Source organism: Varanus komodoensis, unplaced genomic scaffold (genome assembly GCF_004798865.1).
Source record: "Varanus komodoensis strain SLA01 unplaced genomic scaffold, ASM479886v1 scaffold56, whole genome shotgun sequence".
In the NCBI taxonomy this organism is placed as follows: domain Eukaryota; kingdom Metazoa; phylum Chordata; class Lepidosauria; order Squamata; family Varanidae; genus Varanus; species Varanus komodoensis.
In genome coordinates this window covers 3,417,281-3,441,779 of record NW_025336169.1, presented here as the reverse complement: position 1 = coordinate 3,441,779, position 24,499 = coordinate 3,417,281, and the positions used below count along the sequence as shown (strand labels likewise).

General features: G+C 43.3%; 1 protein-coding gene across 2 annotated transcripts in view; it reads right to left on the bottom strand.

Moving 5' to 3' along the window:
• CIT (citron rho-interacting serine/threonine kinase) overlaps positions 1-24,499 on the bottom strand; it is a 106,785-nt gene that overhangs the window by 24,768 nt on the left and 57,518 nt on the right. For both annotated transcript variants that reach the window (XM_044448860.1, XM_044448862.1), the window contains 6 exons: positions 21,791-21,900; positions 20,057-20,231; positions 18,003-18,200; positions 14,110-14,163; positions 5,868-6,065; positions 1,391-1,584 (listed from right to left, as the gene is read on the bottom strand). In XM_044448860.1, coding sequence (XP_044304795.1) covers positions 1,391-1,584; positions 5,868-6,065; positions 14,110-14,163; positions 18,003-18,200; positions 20,057-20,231; positions 21,791-21,900 — 929 coding nt within the window. The remainder of the gene's footprint in view (positions 1-1,390; positions 1,585-5,867; positions 6,066-14,109; positions 14,164-18,002; positions 18,201-20,056; positions 20,232-21,790; positions 21,901-24,499) is intronic.

Genomic DNA, 24,499 nt, shown 5'->3' with positions numbered 1-24,499 from the left:
TCTCCACACCACTGACATCTCGTCCACACCTTCTGTGCTGTCCGAGATCCAAGTTGCCACAGAGAGAATCTGGAATCAAAGCCTAGCACCATATGGCACTCCAGAAGACGACCGCTGGCAAATAATCAAAGGTTCTGTCATCCATCTACATAAGAACAAACAGGATCCTGCAGCACAATCTCTATTATAACTGAGGATAGATTGAAAGCCTTCTCTTCCCCCAGCTTGTGGGCTGTGAAAGAAGGGATAGCATATGTTATCAACACCTCGTGGGCCTCCCTGCTGCTAGCAGCCAATATTCCCTCCTCACACACATGCACACACGCCCAGAAGGAAGCTGCGCTGCCATGTCTGAACTCCTGAAAGGTCTCTGGAGCAAAAAGACACGGTGGCCAGAAGCCGCAGAGACACCACAAAGCAGGGGCAACACTCTAAATAAGCTCTAAATGCAGGGGCAATGTAAAACAGTAGAAGTTTCATCCTCTTGCCTTGCCCGAAAGCTTGCCTAAATGAAAATCATTTTGCTTTATGTCAAAAAGGTGAGGGCACATGTGCTCCTCTCTGGGGAAAAAATTCTGAGGCCTGCACATCGCAACCTCTGAAGGCTGGCGTATGGCCTCCATTAACCATTATACCAGAGGTGTTAAAACTCTCTTGTTTCAAAGGCCTAAATACATTTTGGAGAAGTTCTTGGGGCTGCATTCCAATGGTGGCTGGGCTGGACCAAGAGAAAAATCTGAAAAATGCTAGTATATCTTAGCCTAAAGCTCTTACTGCCAGGAACTAAGCCTTAGGAAACCTTTTCAACTGAGAGAAACTGCACAAAAGGAGATCAGGGGAAGGATCAGATTCATCCCCCAGGCCTCAGTTTCTATGCATTGTACCATATGGGGTGGATCTACAGTTATCCTGGCCCCAGACTGCTTTGGGCTTTGCAGGTTTAACCAGCAGTCTGAACTGCCCCACAAACAGACCAAAAACCAGTGTGGATCTGGTCGTTTGGGTTTTCACCTGAAAGGAGCTTCACACCGCACCTTGCTAAGGCATGAGTGATGAGAGCAAGAGGCTACTTTCCCAAAGAGAGATGTGGCTAGTGCACCAGTCACAATGCTGAAAGGACATGTGGGCTGCAGATGCCACCTGAGCATCCAGAAACAAAGCCAGGTGCAGTAGCATTATTTAACCCCTCCCAGACAGAAAGGAAGCTTTTGAACCCTGCTGGTCAGGACAGAAACTCAATTGTTCTGGCCATCTAACGAAGAGGAAGGGAAGCACTGAAACCGTCGTCCCAGTTCCTGAAATTAAGCACCCCTCAGATGTCCCCACTTGTTCTGGGACAGACCTTTGTCATAGTACGCACTCACAAGGCACACAGAAATAACTTTGATACCTGCTTTGTTTCTCCGTATCTAACATTCTCTGTAGTTCTCGAACCCGGCATTCGAACTGGGTCTTCTCATCTCCTAAGACATTTCTCCACGCCTCCCACTGACGCTCCTTCTCTAGAAGTTCATCATTCAAAGCCTCCAGGTCCATCACTTGCTCTTCCAGCATTGTGCAGGTTGTCTTTAAGGCCTCCATTGTCTAAAAACAAACCCTTTAATCATTTTTCCAGTTTCCACTTCAACACCATTGTACTGTGCTAAAAGAAAACTTCTTTGTAACTGAGATTCTCCAAGCGTAATACAAGAGCCAGCACAGCTGGTGATACCCACTCTAGTCCTGGGCACATAGGCAGCTAAAACAAGGGGGGAGGAAGGACTGGGGCTATCAGAGCCTGCAGAGACCTATATGGTACATAAAAAGGGGCGTCATTAAGCATGCAAAACACTTCCAAGATTAGGCCCTCCAGAGGTTCTGGCCTACAGTTCTCACAACCCTTCACTGCTGGCTAGGGCTGATGGGAGTTGTAGGCCAAAGCCTTTGGACAACCACAAGCTGCCCATTCCTGAATTAGCTGGTCAACACTGCAGTGACTGATGTAGCTGCACCCTGACTCAGAAGAACGCCACCTTATGCCAGCTGTGACCTGTGCCAAAGAAGAGAAGTCTGTGCCCTGTGGGATGAGGACAGGGGGAATATTATCCTTCAAGTTTTTCTAGCACCCATCAACCTTCTGGATATGCTCTTTTGCTTGGGAGTCGGGAATACAGTGGCTGTGATCAATTCCAGGAGGTGGTGTTGGGGGTGATAGGACTGCTTGGCCCTCTAGCAATTCTGTATCTTACAGGGTTCTGTCTTGTTCCTTATGCTTTTAACCTTCTCCATAAAACTAAGTGACCTTATCCAGAACTCTGGAATTAGATATCACCATTATGCAGATCACAATCAGCTCATTCTTTCCCATACATCGGATTCCAGTGAGGAAGTGGCAGTGTTGTCACTGCCTGTAGTCAGTAACACACAGGGTAAGGGCAACAAACTGAAGCTCAGTGCCATGAGGATGGAGATAGTGCTGGCAAATGTTTCATCCGTCTAGACAGGGAGCTGTTGTGTGGCTTGTTTCAAATGAGGCTGTACTCACACGATAGGAGTGGGTTTGCAGATTGGGGTGCTTGTTGATCCAGCTTTGTAACCGGACTCCCAAGTGGCTTCTGTGGCATGGAATATCTTGCATGAGCCACACCTCTTCCTAATGACTGACGGTTTGGCCGTGGCCAGCTATGCTGATAGCCTGCAAGCAAGGCTGCCGCAACACATTGCACATGGAGCTTCCTTTGAAGACTGCCTGGAAACTGCAGCTAATTCGAAACCAATTCGAAAGGCACAGAGACCTCAAGAGCTTCACTGGCTTCCTGCCTGTTTCTGGGCACAACTCCAAAAGCAGGTGCTTACAGACTGGGATTAGGTCCTGGCCACCTTAAGACTTCTCCTGTTTTAAACTGTCTCTTCCTCTCTCAACCCTGTCCTCTGATGCAGCCCAGGCACAGCAGATGAAAGGATGCAGAGTGCAACAGCCCAGCATGCAGCTCGTCTGGGGACCATTCTCTCTTGAAGAAGTATTAGACCGATGGGATCCTGCATATACACTTCTTTGGAGGCTCTCCTCCGGGTGACCATTCAGTCTGAAGCCAAGTGGGGGGCAGCTAGGGAGGAGGCCCTTCCTGATTATGGTGCTTGATTGTGGAATTCCATCCTCATGGAGGCTTCTCTGGAGCTTATGCTAATACATTTTAGGCACCAGGCCAAGACCTTTCTTCTTTTGCCAGGCTTCCACTCTCTGGGGAGGTTTCTTTGTTCAATGTTTAATGTAGTACTTCAACACTCCATTCAACAGTTTGTGGGCTGCTGTTTGTTTTGACTGATATTTATGACATTTGTGAAAGCCATCTATTTTTAATTAAAACATGCCACAGAAATCTAGTAAAAGAACAGAGTACTTCTACTTACAATCACAAGTATCAACCCATGTGGCATAAGGCAATGCTTTCCAAACTTGCCTCTGCAAACTCAGCTATTCCTTTAAAGTTTACTGGGAGCCCCTCAACATGAAGTCCATTTGTGGCAAGTTTATTTCCCAGTCGCAGACTCCTCCTCCGCAATCTGTGGCTGTCAGAGTGCTGCATGAGTCCTAGGCCAGACTCTGTCCACATGGGACCAAACTGAGGCCAACGAGGCTTGCCGCTGAAACACTGGATCCAAACTGGATTCCCGAATGAACATGCATGCATGCACACACACGGATGCACAAGGTTCTGATTATGATATAGGGGAGTGTTTTCCTCAATAATGTTCCCATCTCTCAAACAACCCTCTTCCTGAATTATTACCTGGGGCAGAAAAGAAACAGGCATGAAAATATACTTGGTGGTCTAATAACAGCCTTTGAAAGGACATGGAAGATTTAGACTGAGACAATGGTGTTGGGAGGAGGTTTCATACTCCCTATTCCCCCTGTGCTTCTGAATCAGTTGCCAAAAACTCCGCACCCCCATGGATGCCTTCAGGTTTTAAAAAAATGGTTGCAAATGAAATCACAGCTCTTCAGTATCACTTTTGTTTCACATCAGTTTTGCTGAAAAATGTACAGAACGAAGGCAACTAAAATAATCCATAACCTTTACATGGAAAGGTTTCAAGTTTGCATTGAAATGTGAAATGTGAGGAATACATGGCTGAGATTTGTAAAATTACAAATGGGTGGGCGCAAGTGGCCAAAGAAATGGATCTCATTATTCTCTCTTTCAAAGTCTGCTTTGCACAATGATATGGACTAACAATAGATTCAGAGCTGATGGAAGAAGTATTTTTTCTTTATAAAGCCTATAATTAAACATTGAGAGTCACTAAAATTTGTGGATTTAAAAGCAGAAAAGATCTGGACAGATTCATAAATGAATGCACCTGCAAAGAGGGAGTGCTACCTTGGATACCAGCTGCTGGAGAGAAATTGCAAGGAATGCTCTTCATCAAGAACATGGCTGACCACCCAGCCAATGGCACTGCTGAAAGCAGAATGCTGGGCTACATGGATACTGATCCGCAGGCCTAGAGAGCATGTTCCCACCATTGCCTTTGGACCACAACTGGCCAAGGCAGGAGAGGCAACTGAGTGGAGCGGCGCATAATGAATCAGCCTGACTAGGCTGTTTGCTAAGTAGACGCTGCTGAACAAGCAAGGTCAGAGGGGGGAGGGACACAACATAAGCGGTCCCATTCTCCATCATCAGATCAAGAGAGCTGGTCAATTGAGCAGTGTCCGGTGTTCCCACCCTCTGGCCCACAAGCAGCAGGAACCCCCCTGAAAGCGGAATCAACTCTGTTTGGGAACTGGGGAGGGGGATTTCATTGGGAATCAGCTTCCTGGAAAGAGCAGTATTCCCCAATTAGGCGACTTCCTGATTTGATGGCTGTCTTTTCATCTCTGCAACACTCCTTTTGTATCACCAAGCCAGCTTGGCTGGTCCACTTTAACATATAATAAGGACTGTGGCTAGAAGCCTCTTGTCTATCTGCTTAGGAGAAAGGAGGCAGAAGACTGGCCTCTGACAAAAGATGAGCAGTTTAACATAGTGGTCTTTTAACCATCCCTGTACATGTCAGTAAGTGCTGCCTGATTTACCTACCTTACCCCTTGCCTGTTACAGCTTGTAATTATATCTGAACCTGGCAAATGTTGGTTGTTGGCTGGTGACTTAGCAAATCACCCACTAATCAAAGAATAAGTCATGGGTTCTGGGTGGTTTGTTGGCCACTCCAGTCACCTCCTCCCATTGGGTCTGATCATCGGAGCAAGCTGTACCCAGCAAAAATAATTAGGTAAATCAGGCAGCATGAATGGGGAGGGTTTACAAGCTACTGTAGCTTCTGATAGTTTTTAATATACCGTGTGCTGAAAAAGCATTCAACATGTTTTCTTTCTGTTTGCTTAACAACTTTGCACAGACTCAGAAAATGGTCGGTCAAAGGGATAAGCTACTCTGCAAGTCAACCTGTTTTTTAAAAAGTACAAAATACCATCAGAAAAGGTCAAGCAGGATGAGATGGCTAGGAAAGTGCTTACCATTGCATTGCAAGGAAGGACCCAAACGCTGCCCTTGATTGCTTTTCCTTGTGTGGTGAGAAACTATATCAATAGGCTGTAGTCTAAGTGGATTCTGTCTGTTCCACTGCCTGACCCTATATTTGGCCAATCTAAGCAAGCCATTCTTAGATTTTTCGGTTTCTGTGGTCCAGGTGGGACCCACTCTGATCTGCACTGTGTGCCCTAACTAGGAAGAGAAGACAAGCAGTCAGAGTGTCCTTCATCAAGCTCTTTCATTCTTCAGTGAAGGAGTATTTACAGATACTCAGTCTACCCCCTCCCCACACATTTGGTTAGAAGTCCTCAAAAGCTGGTCTTTAAAATGTCACCTCTAAACACTCACCTGTTTCTGACTGGTGAGCTGCATCTCTCGCTCCGTGATCTCACGACGAAGATGGTCAACCTCGCTTCGCAACTGGACCACCTCGTCGCCTGCTCCTGATGCCTCATCTAACTGCTTGGACAGAAAGAAGTTCTGATTGTTCAGCTCAGCATTGTCCTCACTCAACTGGTTCAGCTGTTCTTCCAAGTCTGTAATCACCTAAATAAAAATAATAAGCCAGAGAATCTAAGATAAGCGGTTACCATTCACAACTTCTGAAAGCCTGAGCCAGAAACCTAACAAATGGGTTACTGTGAAATTCATCATGTAGCCTTATTGGATGGCCACTTACCTAACTCATACAGTCGGAGCTAATTTGGTGCTTAGCTTCAAGAGCTGGCTTCTTCAAAAGAGCTAAACTTAATTAAATCTTCAGGTGGGAAATGCACTGCAATGTTTTTTGCATGCTGTGACATGGGCTTTACAACACACCACTGCAGGAACAGCAATGAACCAGGAGACAGCAGTTTAATGGTCCCTTCGCCAGATCTGCCGCCCTGTGATAAATGGCATAAGCAAACTCATTTCTCTCTCTAAATCTTACTCTATCTGTGGAAAGGGCACAGTAGCTTTCAAGACAGGATTTTCATGTCTACCTAAGAGCTCTTAGAAAAGTGGTGCATTATCTGAAATGCCATTCTTTGAGTATTTTTTTAAAATGAAGAAAGAACAGTGAGTTGGCAGGAAAAAACATGTTTTGATTTAGGAAAGACTGGATTCTATCATCAGCAGAGATATGGACAGCAATGTGAAATGTTTGCAAGCAAAACAGATTATAGGGGGAAAGCCAGTATAAGCATTAAATGGCTGAAAAGAGCTAGGCAGTGATGCTTTTATGAAAACAGGTGTCGTCCATTCTTTAAAGCACTGCTGTTGCTACATCTCACCCTGAAGGAGTACTCTGAACTCCACTGCACTTGTTGGATGAAAACTTGGCAGAAGACCCAGGGATGTGGGTGCAGTCAAACAAAAATATGTGACTTTAAAAAAAGTAGAAATCCACCATAACTTCACAATTCACTTCTAATGTCTAGTAACACAATCTCACCATATACACTATTGGACACCTGCTGTAAGTGCAAGAATACATTTTAAAACCTAATCTACCACACTGATCTTGCCCTGGTGGTTGTAACAGTACCACCAGCAACGTTTTCTATGTGTTCGTTTAAGAATGTGAAAGAATGTAAGTGATAAAAACAACCTAGATCAGCCTTCCCCAGCCATGTGCCTTCCAGACACATTTGGACCGCAACACTCAGAATTCCCGGTCAATGGCCCTGCTAGATGGGAATTCTGGCAGTTGCAGTCCAAATGCCTCCGGAGGCCACCGGGCTGGGGAAGACTGACCTAGATAGTACAAAAAATGCAGGTCCCATGTTACCACAAACCTGAGCCCCTGTTCGGAAAGGTACAGCTATTTTTCTAACATGCAGCTTAACACACCACTGTAATGGTGTGCTTGTGGAACGAAGAAGCTACAGTTCAGGAGCTGGAGGAAAAATGTTCTCATTCCACATAAAATATTTAAAAACCTAACTGTATCTCCAGTGGGCAGTTAGCGGAAGTCGCTGAGAAAAAAGGGGGAGGATATAAGAACTACAAATAAAGAAGCATGCCACAAGCTGATGCTGGAAAGTGGCCATTTATTATATGAGAGCAGCCCGATGTATTTTGACTAAAGGTCTTCCTCGGGGACAAAGGCTCTGAGTGTCAGAGGTATCTCAACTGGGATGTCACAACGCCCCAGAGACCAGTTTTTGATCTATCAATTATGGGCACTAATTGTCCTCTAGATGTTTTGCCCACAACTCCCTTGTCCCTCAGTGATTGGCTGGAGTGACAGGAAGTGTGGGCCACAAAACTGGAGAGACGCCAATTGCCTAACTCTGAAAACAAACTGAAGAATGCTTGCTAATTGCTACTTTCAAGGGTCCATGTCAACCTGTATTTCTTTTTATTTGCTGTGGAGCACAGGTTAATCTAACAGTTGACTGAAACATCCTAGATGTTGCAGATTTATGCTAGAACTGACTTGTTTGGAGAGTTGTATAACAGTTCTAAAATTGCAAGCCAAAAATAAATATATATTAGCATAAGTGAGAGTGGAAAAGACAGGAACTCAGATTTTATTCAATTTCTAAATAGCTTGGGCTAAGCATTATGTATAAGTGCTTGGTACAGAAAGCTCTCTCTCATACGTGCTAAAAAGGATTTAAAAAATAAACATAATATGCTTTAAAAAATTGTTCTTGACACACTAGAGCTCATTTTCTCTAGCAAAGTAGGCAGTAGACCAAAGGGCACACAAAAAGAAGTATTTTCTCATACAAATGCATAATTAGTTATGGATCTCATTGCCAAAGGATATTGTCATGGCGACTAGAACATGTAGATAACCATTGACAGAGCTATTAAATCATGAAAAATAACATGGAACTGCTCATATTCAGAGGCAGTACATGTCTGATTAGCAGATGCCAGGGACAAAAGCAGCGATGGACCATCACCCTTCAGGCTTGCTTATGAACGCCCCCAGGGCCTCTGGCTGGTCCCGGCTGGGGACAACTAATAAACAGTCCTTTGCCCTGATGGAGCACAGCAGAAGTTTTGGTAAGAAATCCAGGCCCACCAACATGCCCTCCAACCCTCTGCAGGCAAGATGATTAATGACAGATTATTAAACACAGTTGTCCATGTGCATATTTCCTCTCGGCAGGAAACTACCCATTGTCAAGCAATTGTAATGTAAGAGAAGACATGCAGACAGAAGATGCCTGGAATGAAGCCTGGAATATGGTGAACAACGAAGCAGAAAAACAGTCCGTTACAAGAATTATTGTCTCACTAACCAAACAAAGCAAGGTCTAGTTACAGAATGGAAAGAACACGGTAGTTTCCAACTTTGCTTAACGCATTCAAGGAGGGAGCAGAAGATCTGAAGTGAGTTTATCCTCATAATTCAGTTCTCATTAAAGGCAAAAACCAAAACAGCAAGACACTATATCGAGCCTTCCACTCTTTCGTGTAATCAACGGTTCTGCATAGTTAATATTAAGGGAATGTCTTCCCCTCTAAGTTTTGAAGGTTCCATATACAATTGCCAGTTCACTCCACGTTTGGACTGCTTAGTATGTTGAGTAGCTGTGCGGCTTCCTTTCCTACCTATTTCATTGGTGTTGTTTTATGGATTTGAGATTTAAGCTCTTTAGCTTTTTATCACTTTTATCCATACATCTCCTTGAACGCTTGCAAAAAGGGCATTTATATAGTTTTAAAATAAGAACGATCTATGACAACTGCACAGAAAGTCCAAGAAATGTGGGAAGACAGTTTCTGGTACCGTAGCTACATTACTGTATTATTTGCTCCCAAACTGAAGGAAACAAGCTTAATAACAGTATGTTATCAATTCTTTCTAAGGCAATATTCCAAGGTTATTTATTGTTTTAAACATGACAGTTCATGAACCAAAGAACTATGACTATTTTGGCACATCCAAGAGAGCTTTGGATGTATACATCATGAACAACAATCACCCAAAACCAACACAGCACCAGTTCTGGAATTAAAGAGAGCAGGTAGAGCAGTTCAAAACACTGACTGTAAATGGGTCTGCTCCCCAACAATGGAATATCAACTCCTTGGGCATGCGTTCAGTACTTCTCTGGGTCTTGGCCAATGACTCCTTAGATCTTTAGGGGGTAAATCACAGCACCCACTTTATGGGAAATTACACTTCAGTTGAGTCCTCTCTCAAAATGCAATCCTATTTGGAGCAATTTGGAAAAGCAGTATCTTCAGACATATGAACAGCAAAGCAAAGATGCTGTCGCACTCTGAGATTCTGCCCAAACCTTCACTGTCTACTGGCCTGGGTGGGGAAGCAGATGGTTCATTTTACAGATAATTTAAACATTACAGAGTAAGGCTGTAGGCTTGGAGAGGTCAGTCCTTGCACAGCATTACAAAAAGGTAGGTTGCTAACTCCATCATCTTCCATAACCCAGTCTATGTGAACATGATATATTTACAATACTTATACATCACAGCCTTGCTAATAACTGCTTACCTGTGACAAGTTAAAATTACCTAGGCAAGAAAGACGCACAGAAATTCTGCTCTTTCTTAAGGCAAAAACGATGATAAATGTGGGCAGTGAACCAGTGTATTTTGTGGGCAAGTAGAAGGCCACATCAATGTACAAGGAAGCCTTATAAAGCAGCATCAGAACATGCACAGATTTTTCCATGGAAACTGCAAAATAGAGCAATATCCCCATCGAGACAGTCTTTAATTTTACTTCACAGCAACTCTACCAGCCATCCAAAGCATGTGAACCCTGAACGTATATTTGAAAGGCAAGGCTAAGTTGTTTACAGTTCCCCAGCTGAGATGCTGCCTTATTTATGCCTTTCTCCCATCTCTAGCAAAAAGGTGTGAAAGGTCTAAGAGGCTGTAATACAACTGAAATGCACTAGACTGAAGAGTGGAACAAAAAGGCAATAGCTTTGCTTGGAATATTGACCCTGCTTTTCCCACAAGACAAACCATGCAAAGCAGAAGTGGACCAACAGACCAGTGCCTGGGCCCCGAACACACTGTGAAAAGGGTTATTTCTTTGTAACTCAGGGAGGAAACACCTTCATGCCCCCAGTATCTGGGTAACAGGCATCACACGGCAGACAGATTCTTGCAGATGTGATAAATGCATAGCTGAGAAGTCTTAATGCATTATGGTCACTATATATACACACAGTACAATATGGTTGCATGATTCATACATCCTTAATCAGCACCAAACACTTTTGGAATGTTATCATCATTTTTCAGTTAGGGAAATAACTGCATGGTGCTACCTCCTCTGTCAAGAAACATCGCAGCAGGGACTGAAAACAAAGTCCCCAGTATCAATACACCAAAGGTTTAGGCATAGCAAATAAAACAGTGATGATCTAATGAAAAGGTGATGTTTAAACTTCCGAGGGAAACACACACACACACACACACACACACACACACTTTTCTTTTAACTGCTCTGAACCCAGACAAGCAACTGCTTGCATAGTTGAAATGATCATGTTTCAAAAGCAAAGACAGACTTGAAGAAACGAGAATTTGAGCCAGGTGGATGAGAACGCTTAGCTTTCCATATTTGCATTCTCAAGCATCACACATATGCTTCCATCCTGTTACCGAACTAACGCAGCAGGTCATTCATGGACAAAATACCAAGCTGCTTAGCAGGGTTACATACTTGGTTCTGGGTTCAAATAAATAAAAACCCTGCACACTGTGAAAAACAGCTCAGCTCAAGATGCCCCTGTGACCCATAAACCTCCTTCATTAAAGGGAGGGAGGGGTGTGTGTGTGAAGTTCTGAATTCCATTTGCCAAATAAACATGCATGTCTGCTGAAGCAATCCCAGGCAGTGGAGTTCTGTGCTGATCGAGCATGCGCCAAGAGAGAAGCTTGCTTCCTGCCAGGGTCCCACAAGAAGCAACATGTGCGGAAAATGAACCACATACTGCAGCACCATAGAAGAAGCAGGATCAAAAAGCATAGGTGGAGTTGGGGGAGCTGCGGGGTAGGAGAAGATCTTCCCAAGGGGAATGGCCACTCCAGCACCTTGAGAAGAAGGTGAGCCTTCTTTCCTGTCCCATGAAAGTCATGACCTAGTGGCTCAACAGAAACCACAAGATGCCTTCTCAAACAACTTGGAGATCTTGGGACAAACACAGAAGGGTGGCTTCTTGAGAAATCACAGAAACAATGCCTCCACTAGCAGCTGTTCTGTGGTGCACAGCTTGCTAGAGAATCACATACATTAAGGAAAATGCCCAATTTCTTCCAGCAGCCTTTCCTTTTTGTTTCCTTATTTCCTCTCCTAGGATTTTTTGGCCAAGGAACAGAGTTCCCTTTTCAGAGTAGCTGCAGATGTGCAGAAGTGGGAAGGCAAGAAAAAAGCTCAATTACAAAGAAATAGATCATTCACGCTCCTTTCTACTCTTTTTCTTCTCTTTCTTTCTGACACCTCTTTCCCTCCCTTCATTTCCCTTCGCAAGGGTCTGCTGAGAGGGCAAATCATCCTTGCCAGAGGTGGGAACAGAGGGTTTTTGAGAATAGACAGTGGGACTCAGGTTGCACACCCTTCCATAAAACGAGGGAAGGGGAAAAACAGTAGCACAGCTTTGGCTCCAAAGCTTTCTAGCCCTGTTTGTGACCTCTCCCACCGTGTAGAGCTATGGAGTGTGTCTCGCATATTTATCACTTCTGTGTTGTAACTGCTCTCAGAAAAAAATCCAGTGAAGCCCCATCTGCTGAAGATCAAACGCCCATATGTTTTAACCAAACAACACAGCACAGGGTTTAAAACTTAAGTTGTTTGTCCTTCAACAACAGAGATCTGGGTTCACATGTTACTTCAAATAACCCAAGAACAAGGCATTCCTGGGTTGTTTATGAAAGCAGATGCAAAGAAGAAGAGGAGAACAGGCAAGAGTTCCCAACTAACTATAGTGATTTAACACATAATTGTTCCCTGCAAATCAGGCCTCTGCGCTCTCCCTCAGGAGTCGACGCAGCAATTCTGGACCAGTTGCTTCAGCTTCCCCATTCTTTGCCTAACTCCTCTGGCTCCTGTGGATCAGGTCCAGATCCACAAAAAAACTATGTCGTTTCCAATCATCCTTTGGCTCACGTCAGCTCTCCTATCAAACTCCTTGACATCACAGAGAACCTCACCGTGCGAGGCTTCCCCATTTAACAGAAAATAAAGCCAGTTGGTGAGCTGTTTCATACATGCATGCAGACTGCCTGATTTCTCTACACCTGAAACGCACAGTAGACAACAGGTAGTTGAATGGGTGAATTGAAAAGCATTGCATTTGAGGTGAGATGTCAAAATGACCATTTTATCTGTGATGGCTCCCTTCCATACATGGAAATCAAACCCAATATTGTAGTCATCAAGCCGTGCATGTGTAAATCAGCATTTACCAAGCTCTTGTGAACTTCAAGAACCATTAATGATTTACACACAAGCTAGCAAAGAGATTTTTGGAGCCAAAAGCTTTGTAACACTTCTTTCTGCCATGCTAAATGATGACTCAAATGAGATCTTTCCGTCTTTGGCATGCACTCATCTCTGGGATAAAGCCCAGGGCATGAAGCAGCAAGCTGAAAAAAGAGGAAAAGTTTCTGTAATCAATTCCTCTTCTGAAAGCTGTTTGGTACTATCCCATCATGAGACTACAGGGAGGCTTTAAAGTATTATTATTACTGTTGGCATAATAATAATATCATCTCTGTCATAAAGGGTGCTCAGCCCAAAGCCATTTTTCTGTACTCAAATGCTTTCCATCTTCAAAAGCCAGAAGAGTAGAAAAATATGAATTTGGACAAAGCATTTATTTTACATACTAATATGCTCCCCTCATTGGGCAAACCACCTGTCCTGCGTGTGTTTTTGTGTATAAGCATGCACGTGGAAAGTAGAATCTTGAACGACATTAAGAAGAACTTAAAAGGCTCACTAAAATGCTGATGGTGGGGAAAAGGAATTAGAAATACGGGTTTGCATGCGTGATCTCTTGGGAAACTTTAGGACTGCTTCTTTTACTACATTTTTCATACAAAGGGAAACTCTGTAAAGGAAAACCCACCTATGAAGCAGTTTCCCAAACTATGCATTTGCAGCAAATGCACAGTTGTGCTGCACTTCAAACAATGCTGTGTGTGTGCTTTCTCCTACGTAAGGATGAAAGGCTGATGCTACAGTAGCCTGCAAAGCTTTTGTTATCAGTTGACATATTAGGGACATTTGAATCTGGAAAGATGCCATCTATTGCCTTTCTACCCTAGAAAGCTATTTCCCTCCACCTGGAAGGGGAAAATATTTTATATACATCATTTGTTGCAGCTGCTCCACCATTCTTATTAGCTGCACTGCAATGAGATTTTCAGATTGACTTCTTCAAAAACTTGAGAAACACTATGAATTTTAAAGTCAGGTTAAAACCTCTAAGCTGAGATTTACCTGAGATCTAAAGAAGCAATCCAATCAGTCCTTGTCCTGTTAACTCATTGAAGGCAAACGCCTGTGTCACAAACCCTTGTCTTCAAGGAGCAAAATTAAAAAAAAATTGTTTCCTTCCTCATCCTTAATTTCAAAATAATTCAATGATCTGTATTTAATACTCACTGTGCAGCTATTACGAAGGGCTTCAAATTTACGCTGGATTTCATCTCTATGTGCCTAAAGGAGGTAAGAAGTTGATCATCAATTTTTTCATACATTAGATTTAGAATCCAACAGCTGTTTCTAAATGAACTGCAGAACAATCCACCAGCAAGCAAAGTTTAGAAGGCAGATGCTGCAGCCTGTGAGCACTATCCGGACCAAAGAACCAGATGTTGCGTTGTCTTTAAGGTATCCTCATGCTTCCAAGTTCTTAGCTACTGGAACTAAACGCACCATTGTATGCACTGCTTCATGGCAAAATACACAAACACAACACGTCCTTTTACGTGACCTCCAGAAAGTAGTTGCCATTTATATTCTCTTTGAAGGATCTTCAAATTGTTTGCTTTACGTATTTATTTTCACATCTGAACTAATGCTTCATGTGACCTTTAAAAAATAAATAAAATCTGGCACATGTATTATATCTTTCACAAACAAAAACAATTAGATAGAAAAGCCTACAGTGAGCTATCAGGCAAGCTTCCCAAAGCACTTCCGCCACAAGCTTTCCTAGCAGTCTGACCCTTCCCCAAGGAGCAAAGAACAGAGCAAAACAACCCCAAATAATGATTTCTTTGGATAAGGGAAGTCTAACACATTCAAAGACATGAAGCATTTCAATGTTAAGGCAATTGCAACAATAGGCATGCACCGTTTCACTTGCTCTACGAGCAAAGCATGACAAAGACAAAGAGCATCTTCCCGCAGCTAGGACCTCTCCCATTAGTCTTAGGTTGCAGCAGAAAGTCTCATGGATCATTTACTGCTTGTTGGACACTGCATCTTTAGTCAAGCCATCTGCTTAGCACTCCCAAAGGAAAAGCCAACACTGGAGATGATGGACTAGAAAATGAATTGCTTCTTCCAACAATCAATTGAAAGAAGTTCAATCAAGAACCCTGCTATCTCAAGTCTTAGGAGCAGCTAAATCTTGACAGCAGCTCTTCAAAGTAGTACCGATCTTATACGTACTGTATTAGCACCACATAAAACATTCTCATAAAGCACACCCCTGTCCCAATAACTTAGAGGTCAGGTGTACCAAAGTCTCCACATATCTGAAAGACCACTGTTGTTGTGAGCAAACAGAGATTGAGACGAGGATCAGGCAGAGAAGCAGTGACCAACCGTTGCAGCACATATGTCAGAAGCTGAACACAGGAGATGACCCCACTCTGGAGCACACTCTGCACATGGGCAGCTCCTACCCACCCTTGCCTGGGGATAATTTTGCCTCATTTCCACTAAGCCAGAAAGTAAGCACAGCATGAGAGAGAATGGCAGACATTCAGACCTAATTTATGGGCATTTTCTAAGGAGACCTAGAAGCCTCTCTCTCACAGCATTGCTGACTTCATGTGAAGCATTATACCTCAGACTCGGCTGAAGTGGTTTCATCCAACGAAACCAATGTTCTCTGCTTTGGCTGGCAGGGATTGTCCTGAGTCTCAGGCACAATAAATGGAGAAGACAAAACAAGTACGTGTTCTAGTTAATGTTGGGATCTTAAACAATCCCATTGCCGAGTGCAGCAATGCAAGTGCTTCTGTGAAACTCACACTAGACCCATGAACCTTCACACTTCAGTGCAGAATGCCAAAGTCCTGCCATGCTTATGGCACCCATGCCTCTGGTTGGCTGCCCAGGGGATAGACCATAACATCCATTAGTTGTACACTGCATTCTTGCACAGTGGGGTAGCGCTCAGCTCGTGCACCACCTTAGAACATGAAACACAATAGGCTTCTCTTCTCCAGGATACCAGTAACGCAAGCACAACATGAACAAGTCTTCTGCCAAATGCTTCAGTCCCCAAGGAACTGCGACTGCGGAAAATCCCCTAATGAAAGGCAAACATTGTTCCTTTCATTAGCTTCCACTGAGACACACGCCCACTTCCACCCTATCAGGATACAACTACCACTGAAAATTATGGTTACAGTAAGGGACAGCTGGCAACCAAAGCAAGAATAAACCATTTCTACCACCCACAAGTTTGGCAAAGCTTGAAGTGGAAATTGAACTTCTCAGAACATATCTTTGCAAAAATGATATTTGTAAAGTATATCAGTAGTATATAATATGCATTTAGTTTCAGTTCAGAGACACAGAAAGAATCAATACCTTAAAGAAGGAGTTACTCACCACACACAAGATATAAAACTGGGAGCTTTGTTAGGGAACAAGTTTAAAGGCAACATTTTACTAAGATTTTAAAATTAAATCAGGCAGCACAGAAGTTTAAAAGTATGGCATTAAAAAGAACACTCCCCGCCCATACAAATCATAGTACTTCTGTGTCACAGGAACCTGCATCTCAGGATTATGGTTCTGAAAAACTAAAAGTTAGTTACCTGCAGCCAATCTCTTTGATAGACAAATCCAACCACTGGGCATATGGACAGAATGTTGGTGACATTTCACAAAAAACCCCCCCATTGACCTCTATAGTGTGCTTTATCTGGAAAGTCCTGTGTTGGGTTCTTTCAAAAGTAATCAATATGGAGATGGTCAGAGATACTTCTCTTTCAGGGAACCAATAGGTTACAAGCTGGTCTGAGACTGATGGATCATGTCCTCTCGCCTCTGCAATTAACCAGGATATTTTAGCGCCAGAGATAAATTTGTCAGTGTAATCCCAAAGAAATCACAAAAGGCACTAGGGCATATGGCATTTGAGAATCTAAGTTAAGACAACAGATTGAGCTTAATACCAGCTTATATTCTGAAATCAAAACATGAAATCAAAACATGGAAACAGGCAGGAAGCCTACTGAACTGACAGCAGCAGACACCTCTTGCTATAAGGAGTTTGAACACTCATGTCTCCCGTCCTTTTCATTTTGGAACTGATCTCATTCCAGTTCCTGAAGTCACAAAGGAATTATGCTTCTTTTGCTGGACCCATTAGAACAGGAGTGGAAAATTCTGGGAGATCCTATGTTCCATTTTTATCTTCTGGATCCTCTCCCTTGGTCCACATTCCCTCCCAAATAAACATAAATGAATTTTAAAATAAATAAATGGCACCCCAAGGTGTGGAACATTCAAATGACTGCTCTTGATGGCACTCTTTTAAAAAATGTTCCTTCTTTACCATGGACCCACAAGGGCCCTGCAGAGACCATGGCCTGTACAGTGCTCACTTCTGCTTTAGAACAAAGCACTTTTTCATGCTGAGTCACCTCTTTCAAAAAATCATTCACCAACAGAACTTTTTCCTGTAAAAAAGACATGCCTGTGGAAGTCTTTTGGGCTGGATTGTTTCCAAACAAAAACTGACATGAGTTACATCTCTGCTCAAGATGGACTTACTTGTGCACCTTTTCCAGAAAAACAGGTAGAAAGTAGACAATTGGTGACCAAAAGGAGCACTCTGAAGACACCAAATGAGTCAGTTTTTGTGGAAGCCATGTGACCGTCTACATTTTTGAACTACAGTCAGGAGTCCTTTTCTGCATGTGAAAATGTGACTTGGAGGAAGTCTGGCAAGTGGATTGCCTTCCAGTTTCAAGCTTTCTGAATGTACCACCTGAAGTAGTGGCTGCTTTCTGCTCGAAAGTTCCCCTACTCAGGCATATTTTTACTGCTTGAAAATCCAGACAAAGAAAAGTTATCACATCTACTGTGGCCTGCTACCCGTATCACAAAAACCTAAGTTTCATAGAAGCACATTTTCAATGGACGTTTACACCAAAGACACGATCAAGCAAAGCAGGCACAGTCAAGCAAAGCCAACTGCAGATCGTAATCGTCAACCCAAGAGACACTTCCATACGGCAGTTTCCAAACTGACCCAGTGCAGTGCATGCTGCAAGCTCTGTATACCAGCACAGAATTCTCAAGCTTACCGTCAGAGCCTGGATTTCCTCCTCTGCCTCAGCTGTAGTCTCTTCTAGCTCTGTTTTGGCCTCCCGGAGCTGACTTTCCAGGGCTGCCCGGGCAGCCTGCAACCCTGAAATCTGAGATTCCCTCTCCTGGAGGGTGAGCTGTAATTCTGTGAGCTGCCGCTTCAATTCCAATTTTTGTTCTTCATGTTCAAGGCTAACCTGAAGAGTTTAAATAGATTATTGGTACCTATGAACTGACTGAGTGCACGCTTAAGGCTTCTGTTATTTATGTAGGATACATCTTCCAGTTTTTACCCAAAATAAGAACTGTAGGAGCAGGAAGAGGATATATCCGTCTCCCTGGATATGTTGCTTCAGGCCTGCAAGTTGCCATTCTCAAACAGAATTGCCAGAGGAATACTCCAGTTGGAACTAGCTGAAATAAAATGATGTTGTTTGCTTTGGTCTGAGCACAGGTGATTGCTTCCCATTACAGGTTTTTAATCCCTTCACAGTGCTAAAATGATTGTTTTATTAGAAGCCTACACTTTTGTGAATGGTTGCTATACTTGTTTTGCATACAGGTGAGCTCCAATTCAGCTGACACATGCTTTACTTCTTGCTGTTGAGTGCCTGTGATCAGACAATATAGTAAAACATGGTTTATCATGACAGGGCAAGCCTAGCCTCCCACAAAGTTCCTAGACTCCCTCAGCTCTGCTAGTGTGACTGTGAGAACAGAAGCTTTTGCTTCAATTTTTATTAACTGCATTTTAATACATTTTCTGAACCCTAAGCTGTGATTAAGATTAAATATAGTTTGTTGAAACTAGCCAGCTTCATACATCTTGGTTTGAAATAAGTCTATTCCAAACCATAGTTAAGATTAATAACAGCTTGTCAGGTTTGGATGATCCCAGACAACAAGCTGTGGTTAATCAAATATGGATGCAAGAGTTCCACACTCTTCCTCATGGTCATACTACAGGAGAAGCAGGAAGCCTAGGGGAGATGGGGATTTTCCTGCCTCAATAGACCATGGAAACCTGAATACAACCACTGCTGTTTGAATCCACTTTGAACAGCTTTTTGTCCAGTACATTCATGTGTACCGCCAAATGAGAATCATACTTCAAGAATCCGATGAGGAGTCCAGGCCTTCCAAAGCATAACCCATAATAAACCTGTCAGTCTTTCAAGCAGGGGTGGGCAGCTTGAGGTCCTCCGAGTGCTTTGGCCATCAGCTTCCAGCACCCCTCAGCATGGGCTATGTTGGCTAAGGCTCAGGGCAGCCGCAGACCAAGGCATCTGGCAGGCCTCAAGTTGCCCATCCTTGCTTTAACACTTTTGCTGCTCACGGTTCAGCATTCAGCAGAGTGTCCTTCTGAAATTCTACCACAGTGCAAGACCACATTGCTGGGTTGGCACGGACTGCTCAAATACACCTAAATGCATGCTTCTGCTTCTGCTTCCATTACACATACGCTCATCCTTTCACTGGCCTCCACTTCCTTGCAGGCCATTGCCCCAGGAGGAACCACCCCTCCAAATATTGCGCTCTGTCCAAATGCAGATGAACATCAGTTTCCACTTGTCCCCTATCAGCACATAATATTGTCTCCTTCAGAGAATGGAATTTAAAACAGTCATGATTAATTTTGCCCCGTTCATTTCAATGGGTCTACTCAAAAAAAGCACTTATGTTGGATTTTAACCTTGATATAGAAAAAGGCATACTTGGTATATTCGGTTATTCTCTGAATTCTGTTTACAAGCTAATCACTCCTCCATATTAATGCAACACTTTGGCCAAAAGCACAGCAGCAAAAAATGAACACCATCCAAGGTGTTCTGACTGCATCAATTCAAGCCGCCCACCTCTCGCAGTTTTTCCCCATGACAGGGGTAGTTTCCTACTAAACTTGTACATATCCCCTTTAAGGACTTTCACACACTTGGAAGGCAGCACAACAAATGCTAGAGAATCTCTGAGCAATGCTGCTGCTAATTAAGTATCTAGTACATACTAACTTCAGCCTCAGCCTTACAGGACAAGCATTAAGGCCCATTTTTACCTCTCGCAATCTGGTTTCCAACTCCAACAGACGTGTCTTGTCAGTGTGGTCCTGATGGCTGATTTTGTCCAGCTGTTCCTCCAGCTTATTGTTGTGGGCTTCCAGCTTCCCAGCTTGTGTTTCCAGATAAAACTTCTGCTGTCTGAGCTCAGAAATCATTTCTTCTTGGGCTTTCCTAAAAAGTGGGGGAAGATGCATACCAGCCTGAAGCCCTGCTCTTTCCTTTGGAAACAAAATGAACCGTCCTCCCTGTACCAGAAGCCACGCAGGCATGAAATGCGGTGCACCCATCCCCTCAATGCTCATCAGAAAGCTTGTATAAAAATTAAGAAAGAGCACATTAGTCATTGGGCTGCTGAAAGAGAACAGCGCTGCCAGCCAGCTGAGTCCTCTTGACTGGCAGAAAAATCAGATCATCTGCCTGGAGAAAATTGGCTGGTTCCACAACCAGGCATCTGGAGAAGGGGCTACATAGCGCTACCAGAACATGTCGTGCCTCTTCTTGTTCTGTCCTAAAGAACAGAGCTTGCCCTCTTCTCACTGCTCTTAAGGATGAACATACTTCTTTTTGCCTCTCCTCAGCAAGAACTGGGGATTGCAAAGCATGACTTTCAGAAGGCCCGATAGCAGGATGCTGAGAGTGCATATACGAGTATAACGGCAGCTTAAGACTGGAGTGGGGAACCTCAGGCCCTGGGGCCAAATCCAGCCCATCACAGTTCCCCAGATCTTCAAACTTGTTCCCCTCCCCACTTCTGTCCAATCACTAAGTTTTCTCAGCTTTTTCTCTGCAGTTCTACCCTCTCTAAAGGCACAGGTACTAGCAGTAACAGCTTTAAGCTACAGCATGCTGGCATTTTTTATATGTTTGGCCCATCACCTCAGCCTTTGGCTCTGCTCCATTTGCCAGTGATCCTGCGCACCATGGGAAAAGTTTCTTCAAAGCTAATTTGGCCCCTGGGGGCACATGGTACCTCTTCCCTATGGCTTAAGTAGGCAGTACCCTTAAACCAGGGTTTGCTAACAACTGGTCAACAAACCCAAGATAAGAAGAAACACACTCATCACTATTTCTTCTCTTTTATTATTAAATAGATTTATATCCTACTCTTTTCTTACAGCAAACTCAAAGCAGCTTACATATTCTCCTTCTCCTGCTCTCAATCTTACCCCCACAATAACAACCTGTGCGGTAGGTTGGGCTGAGAGTCTCGGACTAGCCCAAAGTCACCCAGTGGGCTCCACAGCTGAGTAGCAACAAGAGCTAGGAGACCAACACTCTTAACCACTACACCACACTGGCTCTCAAGAAATTTTATTTATTACATTTATATACCACCCAAACACCAAAGCTCTCTGGGTTACACTCATTAATTGCTAATCTTGAATAAACCAAGAGCAGCATACTCTTCAACCACAATGAAAACTGGCTGTGGGAATGCACCCATAAACTTGACTAAGTAATGAGAAACTATTACACAGGCATGGGTCCCACATGGCAATAGTAGCCTCATCTTTGTTTTCTTCTCTCCTTCTATGTAACTAAAAGCCTCAGGACTATTTTGAAGCCTGTAACATCAAGAAAGAGCTATGGTTTCTCTACTTGAAGCTAAAACACATAGATTTCATGAAATGCTCAAAAAGGGAGTTGTTTTATTATGAGTAACACACATTCTAAACTTCTACAGAATGCTGTAAACCAAAAGACAGCTTAATAGCAGTTCTTATACTTACATGTTCCTCTGCGTAAATACACTGCTATTTGCGGCAAGCTTATTAGCTTCAGACAGTTCCACTATTCTCTGTTCCAGAGATCTAATCTTTGAATCCATAGCATTCAGCATCTGAAAAATAGATATTTTCTATCAATATGGCTTTCTGACTATGATCAGGCTTGCTTTGCTTTTCTTAGAATACTTAGCAAGGATTCCTGAGAGAATGGGTTGCTTCACATGCCATGCTAGCCCAGCCTATGAATAATCAACACTGAGTTGGTTGTCTACTGAACAACCCACAGGGCATTCAACAAAGGTTTGAGCTCACTGAGTTGTCCTCCCTTAGTCCTCCAACATGTATCTCAATGAACTCAGCAGCTAAAGCCACTTGTCTTCTCCCCTCACCACAATCATGAATCCTTTTTTGTTCACAGTAGCTTTCCCCCTTTTTCTTTCCAGAGATCACCTTACATGATCTCCAACTTGACAGGTCCTCCAAACTGCCCAAGAGGCACATTGAAGGGGCTACCACTGGTTTGCCACCTCCCCTTTCAAAAAGTTTTGAGCTCAAGAGGCTGTAGAGAGGTTTATTTTTATCTTGCTTTTTCCTGACAGCTATCAAAAGGAAGGTTGCAAAGGGAAAGGAAAGCTGGGAATGATTTTTACTTGTGAAAGATCACCGTCTTTATAACAAGAACCTCCAGGGGTTTTTTTTTTTAGATGAATCTGAGTGTTCTTGGTGTGCTCACACTTCCTTTCCAAGATGGGGATTTTTGACAGGGCTACCCAGCATTTTGTGACAAATGCACTGATAATTGTATCACAGGTTGAACAACTCCTACAGCAAGCTATGGAACAAGCCTGATAAACAAGTCACCCTGATGGAAGTGGTCCATGTTCACAAGACCAGACAACCCTCCATAGCTTGTCATGTAATACAAACATTAGTAGTAGTGCTTGCTATGACAAATGATCTTCCTTTGCATTGTACAAGCAGTTTCAAGTAATTATGCTTTTTAGCACAATTTGCAAGGGAAGGTGATGGGAAAGCACAGAGATCATCTAGAATTCTACTGTGAATGGAGGGTGTTCACAGCATAGGGCAGAATACAGCACTCAGGACTTCCATGACAAATTGGCACAGTATCTCTGGCAGACAAGCTGATGCAAAATGAATGCTAGATAACAGAAGGGATTTGCAATTATGTTGGATATAAATAAATATCCCTCAAGTGGTCACTCACATCTAAACATGACCTACTGTCAAACATGTCAAGATGACAATTCAGTAGGGAATACCATCGCAGCCTACCATACTGCACAGTGTATAAGGGGCGAGTAGGGCTTGGAGAAACAAGTGGCGATTTCGTACAAAGTCATCATCAAGTATATGCCATTCTTTTTAATTTGTACAAGTATTCCAATAAAAATTCTGAAATGACATTAAATGGTTTAAATGTTTTCTTCAACTAGTACAAGTCAAATATTTCTTGTATGATGGGACAAAAAATTAACACAGGATAGGGCTTTTTAAAGCGTAGTTCACCATACAGGTCAGCCGAATATGCTAAATTAGATCTTTCTGGGATAGAAGTGGGCAACCTGTGGCCCTCCAGATGTTTTGCCTTACAAGTCCCATTGGCCATCACCAGCACAATCACTGATAAAGGATCATGGGAGCTGTAAGTCAACACATCTGGCGTGCCACAAACCATCCTCCTGCCTCTCTTATATGGTTAGAGCTTGAGCACTCACCAAGTGGGATTGAATAACAGTAGTTTTAGGACAGACAAAAATAATACACTTATTCCAACATATTATATATGTGGCTGCCTTTGAAAATACTCTGGAAACTTCAGCTGATCCAAAACAGAGCAGCAAGATTGTTTACAGGGGCTGGACTATGTTATGCTAGTCATCTATTCCCTGGGCTGCTTGCCAGTCCATTTCCAGGCCAAATTCAAACCATCGTGTTGTGAAGCCCTGAACAGTTTGGGGCCAGGTTGACTGAAGCATCAGATGCCCCATATTTGCCTGCTCAGACTCTAAGCTCATCCACAAAGGCCTGTCTTCACCTGCTTCGGATGGATCGGGTGAAGTGGGGGCCACTAAGGAAAGGCTGGTCCAAGTGGGGGCCTCCAGCCGTGGAATGCCTTCCCCAGAAAGGCTTGCCTGCCGCCTACACTGTGGCCTCTTGCAACTCGCTGGGACACTTTTCTTTCCCTGGCTTTTTTGCCTTTGTAGCCTAAAAAGGGAGCTAGTGCATTCTTAGGTTTCGCAATGGCTGCTAGCTCCAATGCTGGCTGCTACTTTGATTATATATTATGTTTTACATGTATTTTATACATGTAATCGACATCTTGTAAACCTCCCAGAGACCTTCAAGTAACAGACAATACAGAAGTTTTTTTTAAAAAAACCTTATTCATAGAACACAGCCAGCTTAAGATGTGGTACTTCCTACTAGTTTAAATGCTTGTTAAAAGAGAGATTAGATATATACAGAATGGCATACATACTGGAAAAGATAATTAAATTTAATCTATGGGTAAGCGACTGCATATTAGATGCCTAGGACAAGCATTGGATTTCAGCTATTGGGTGACATAGAAATGTAATAAATAAGGAAAGACAGACAGACAGACAGACAGACAGACAGACAGACAATCCCACACAAGAGGCTTTGTAGTTTTGTGTCCTGCTCCAGAGTTTATTGGAAACCTCTGGA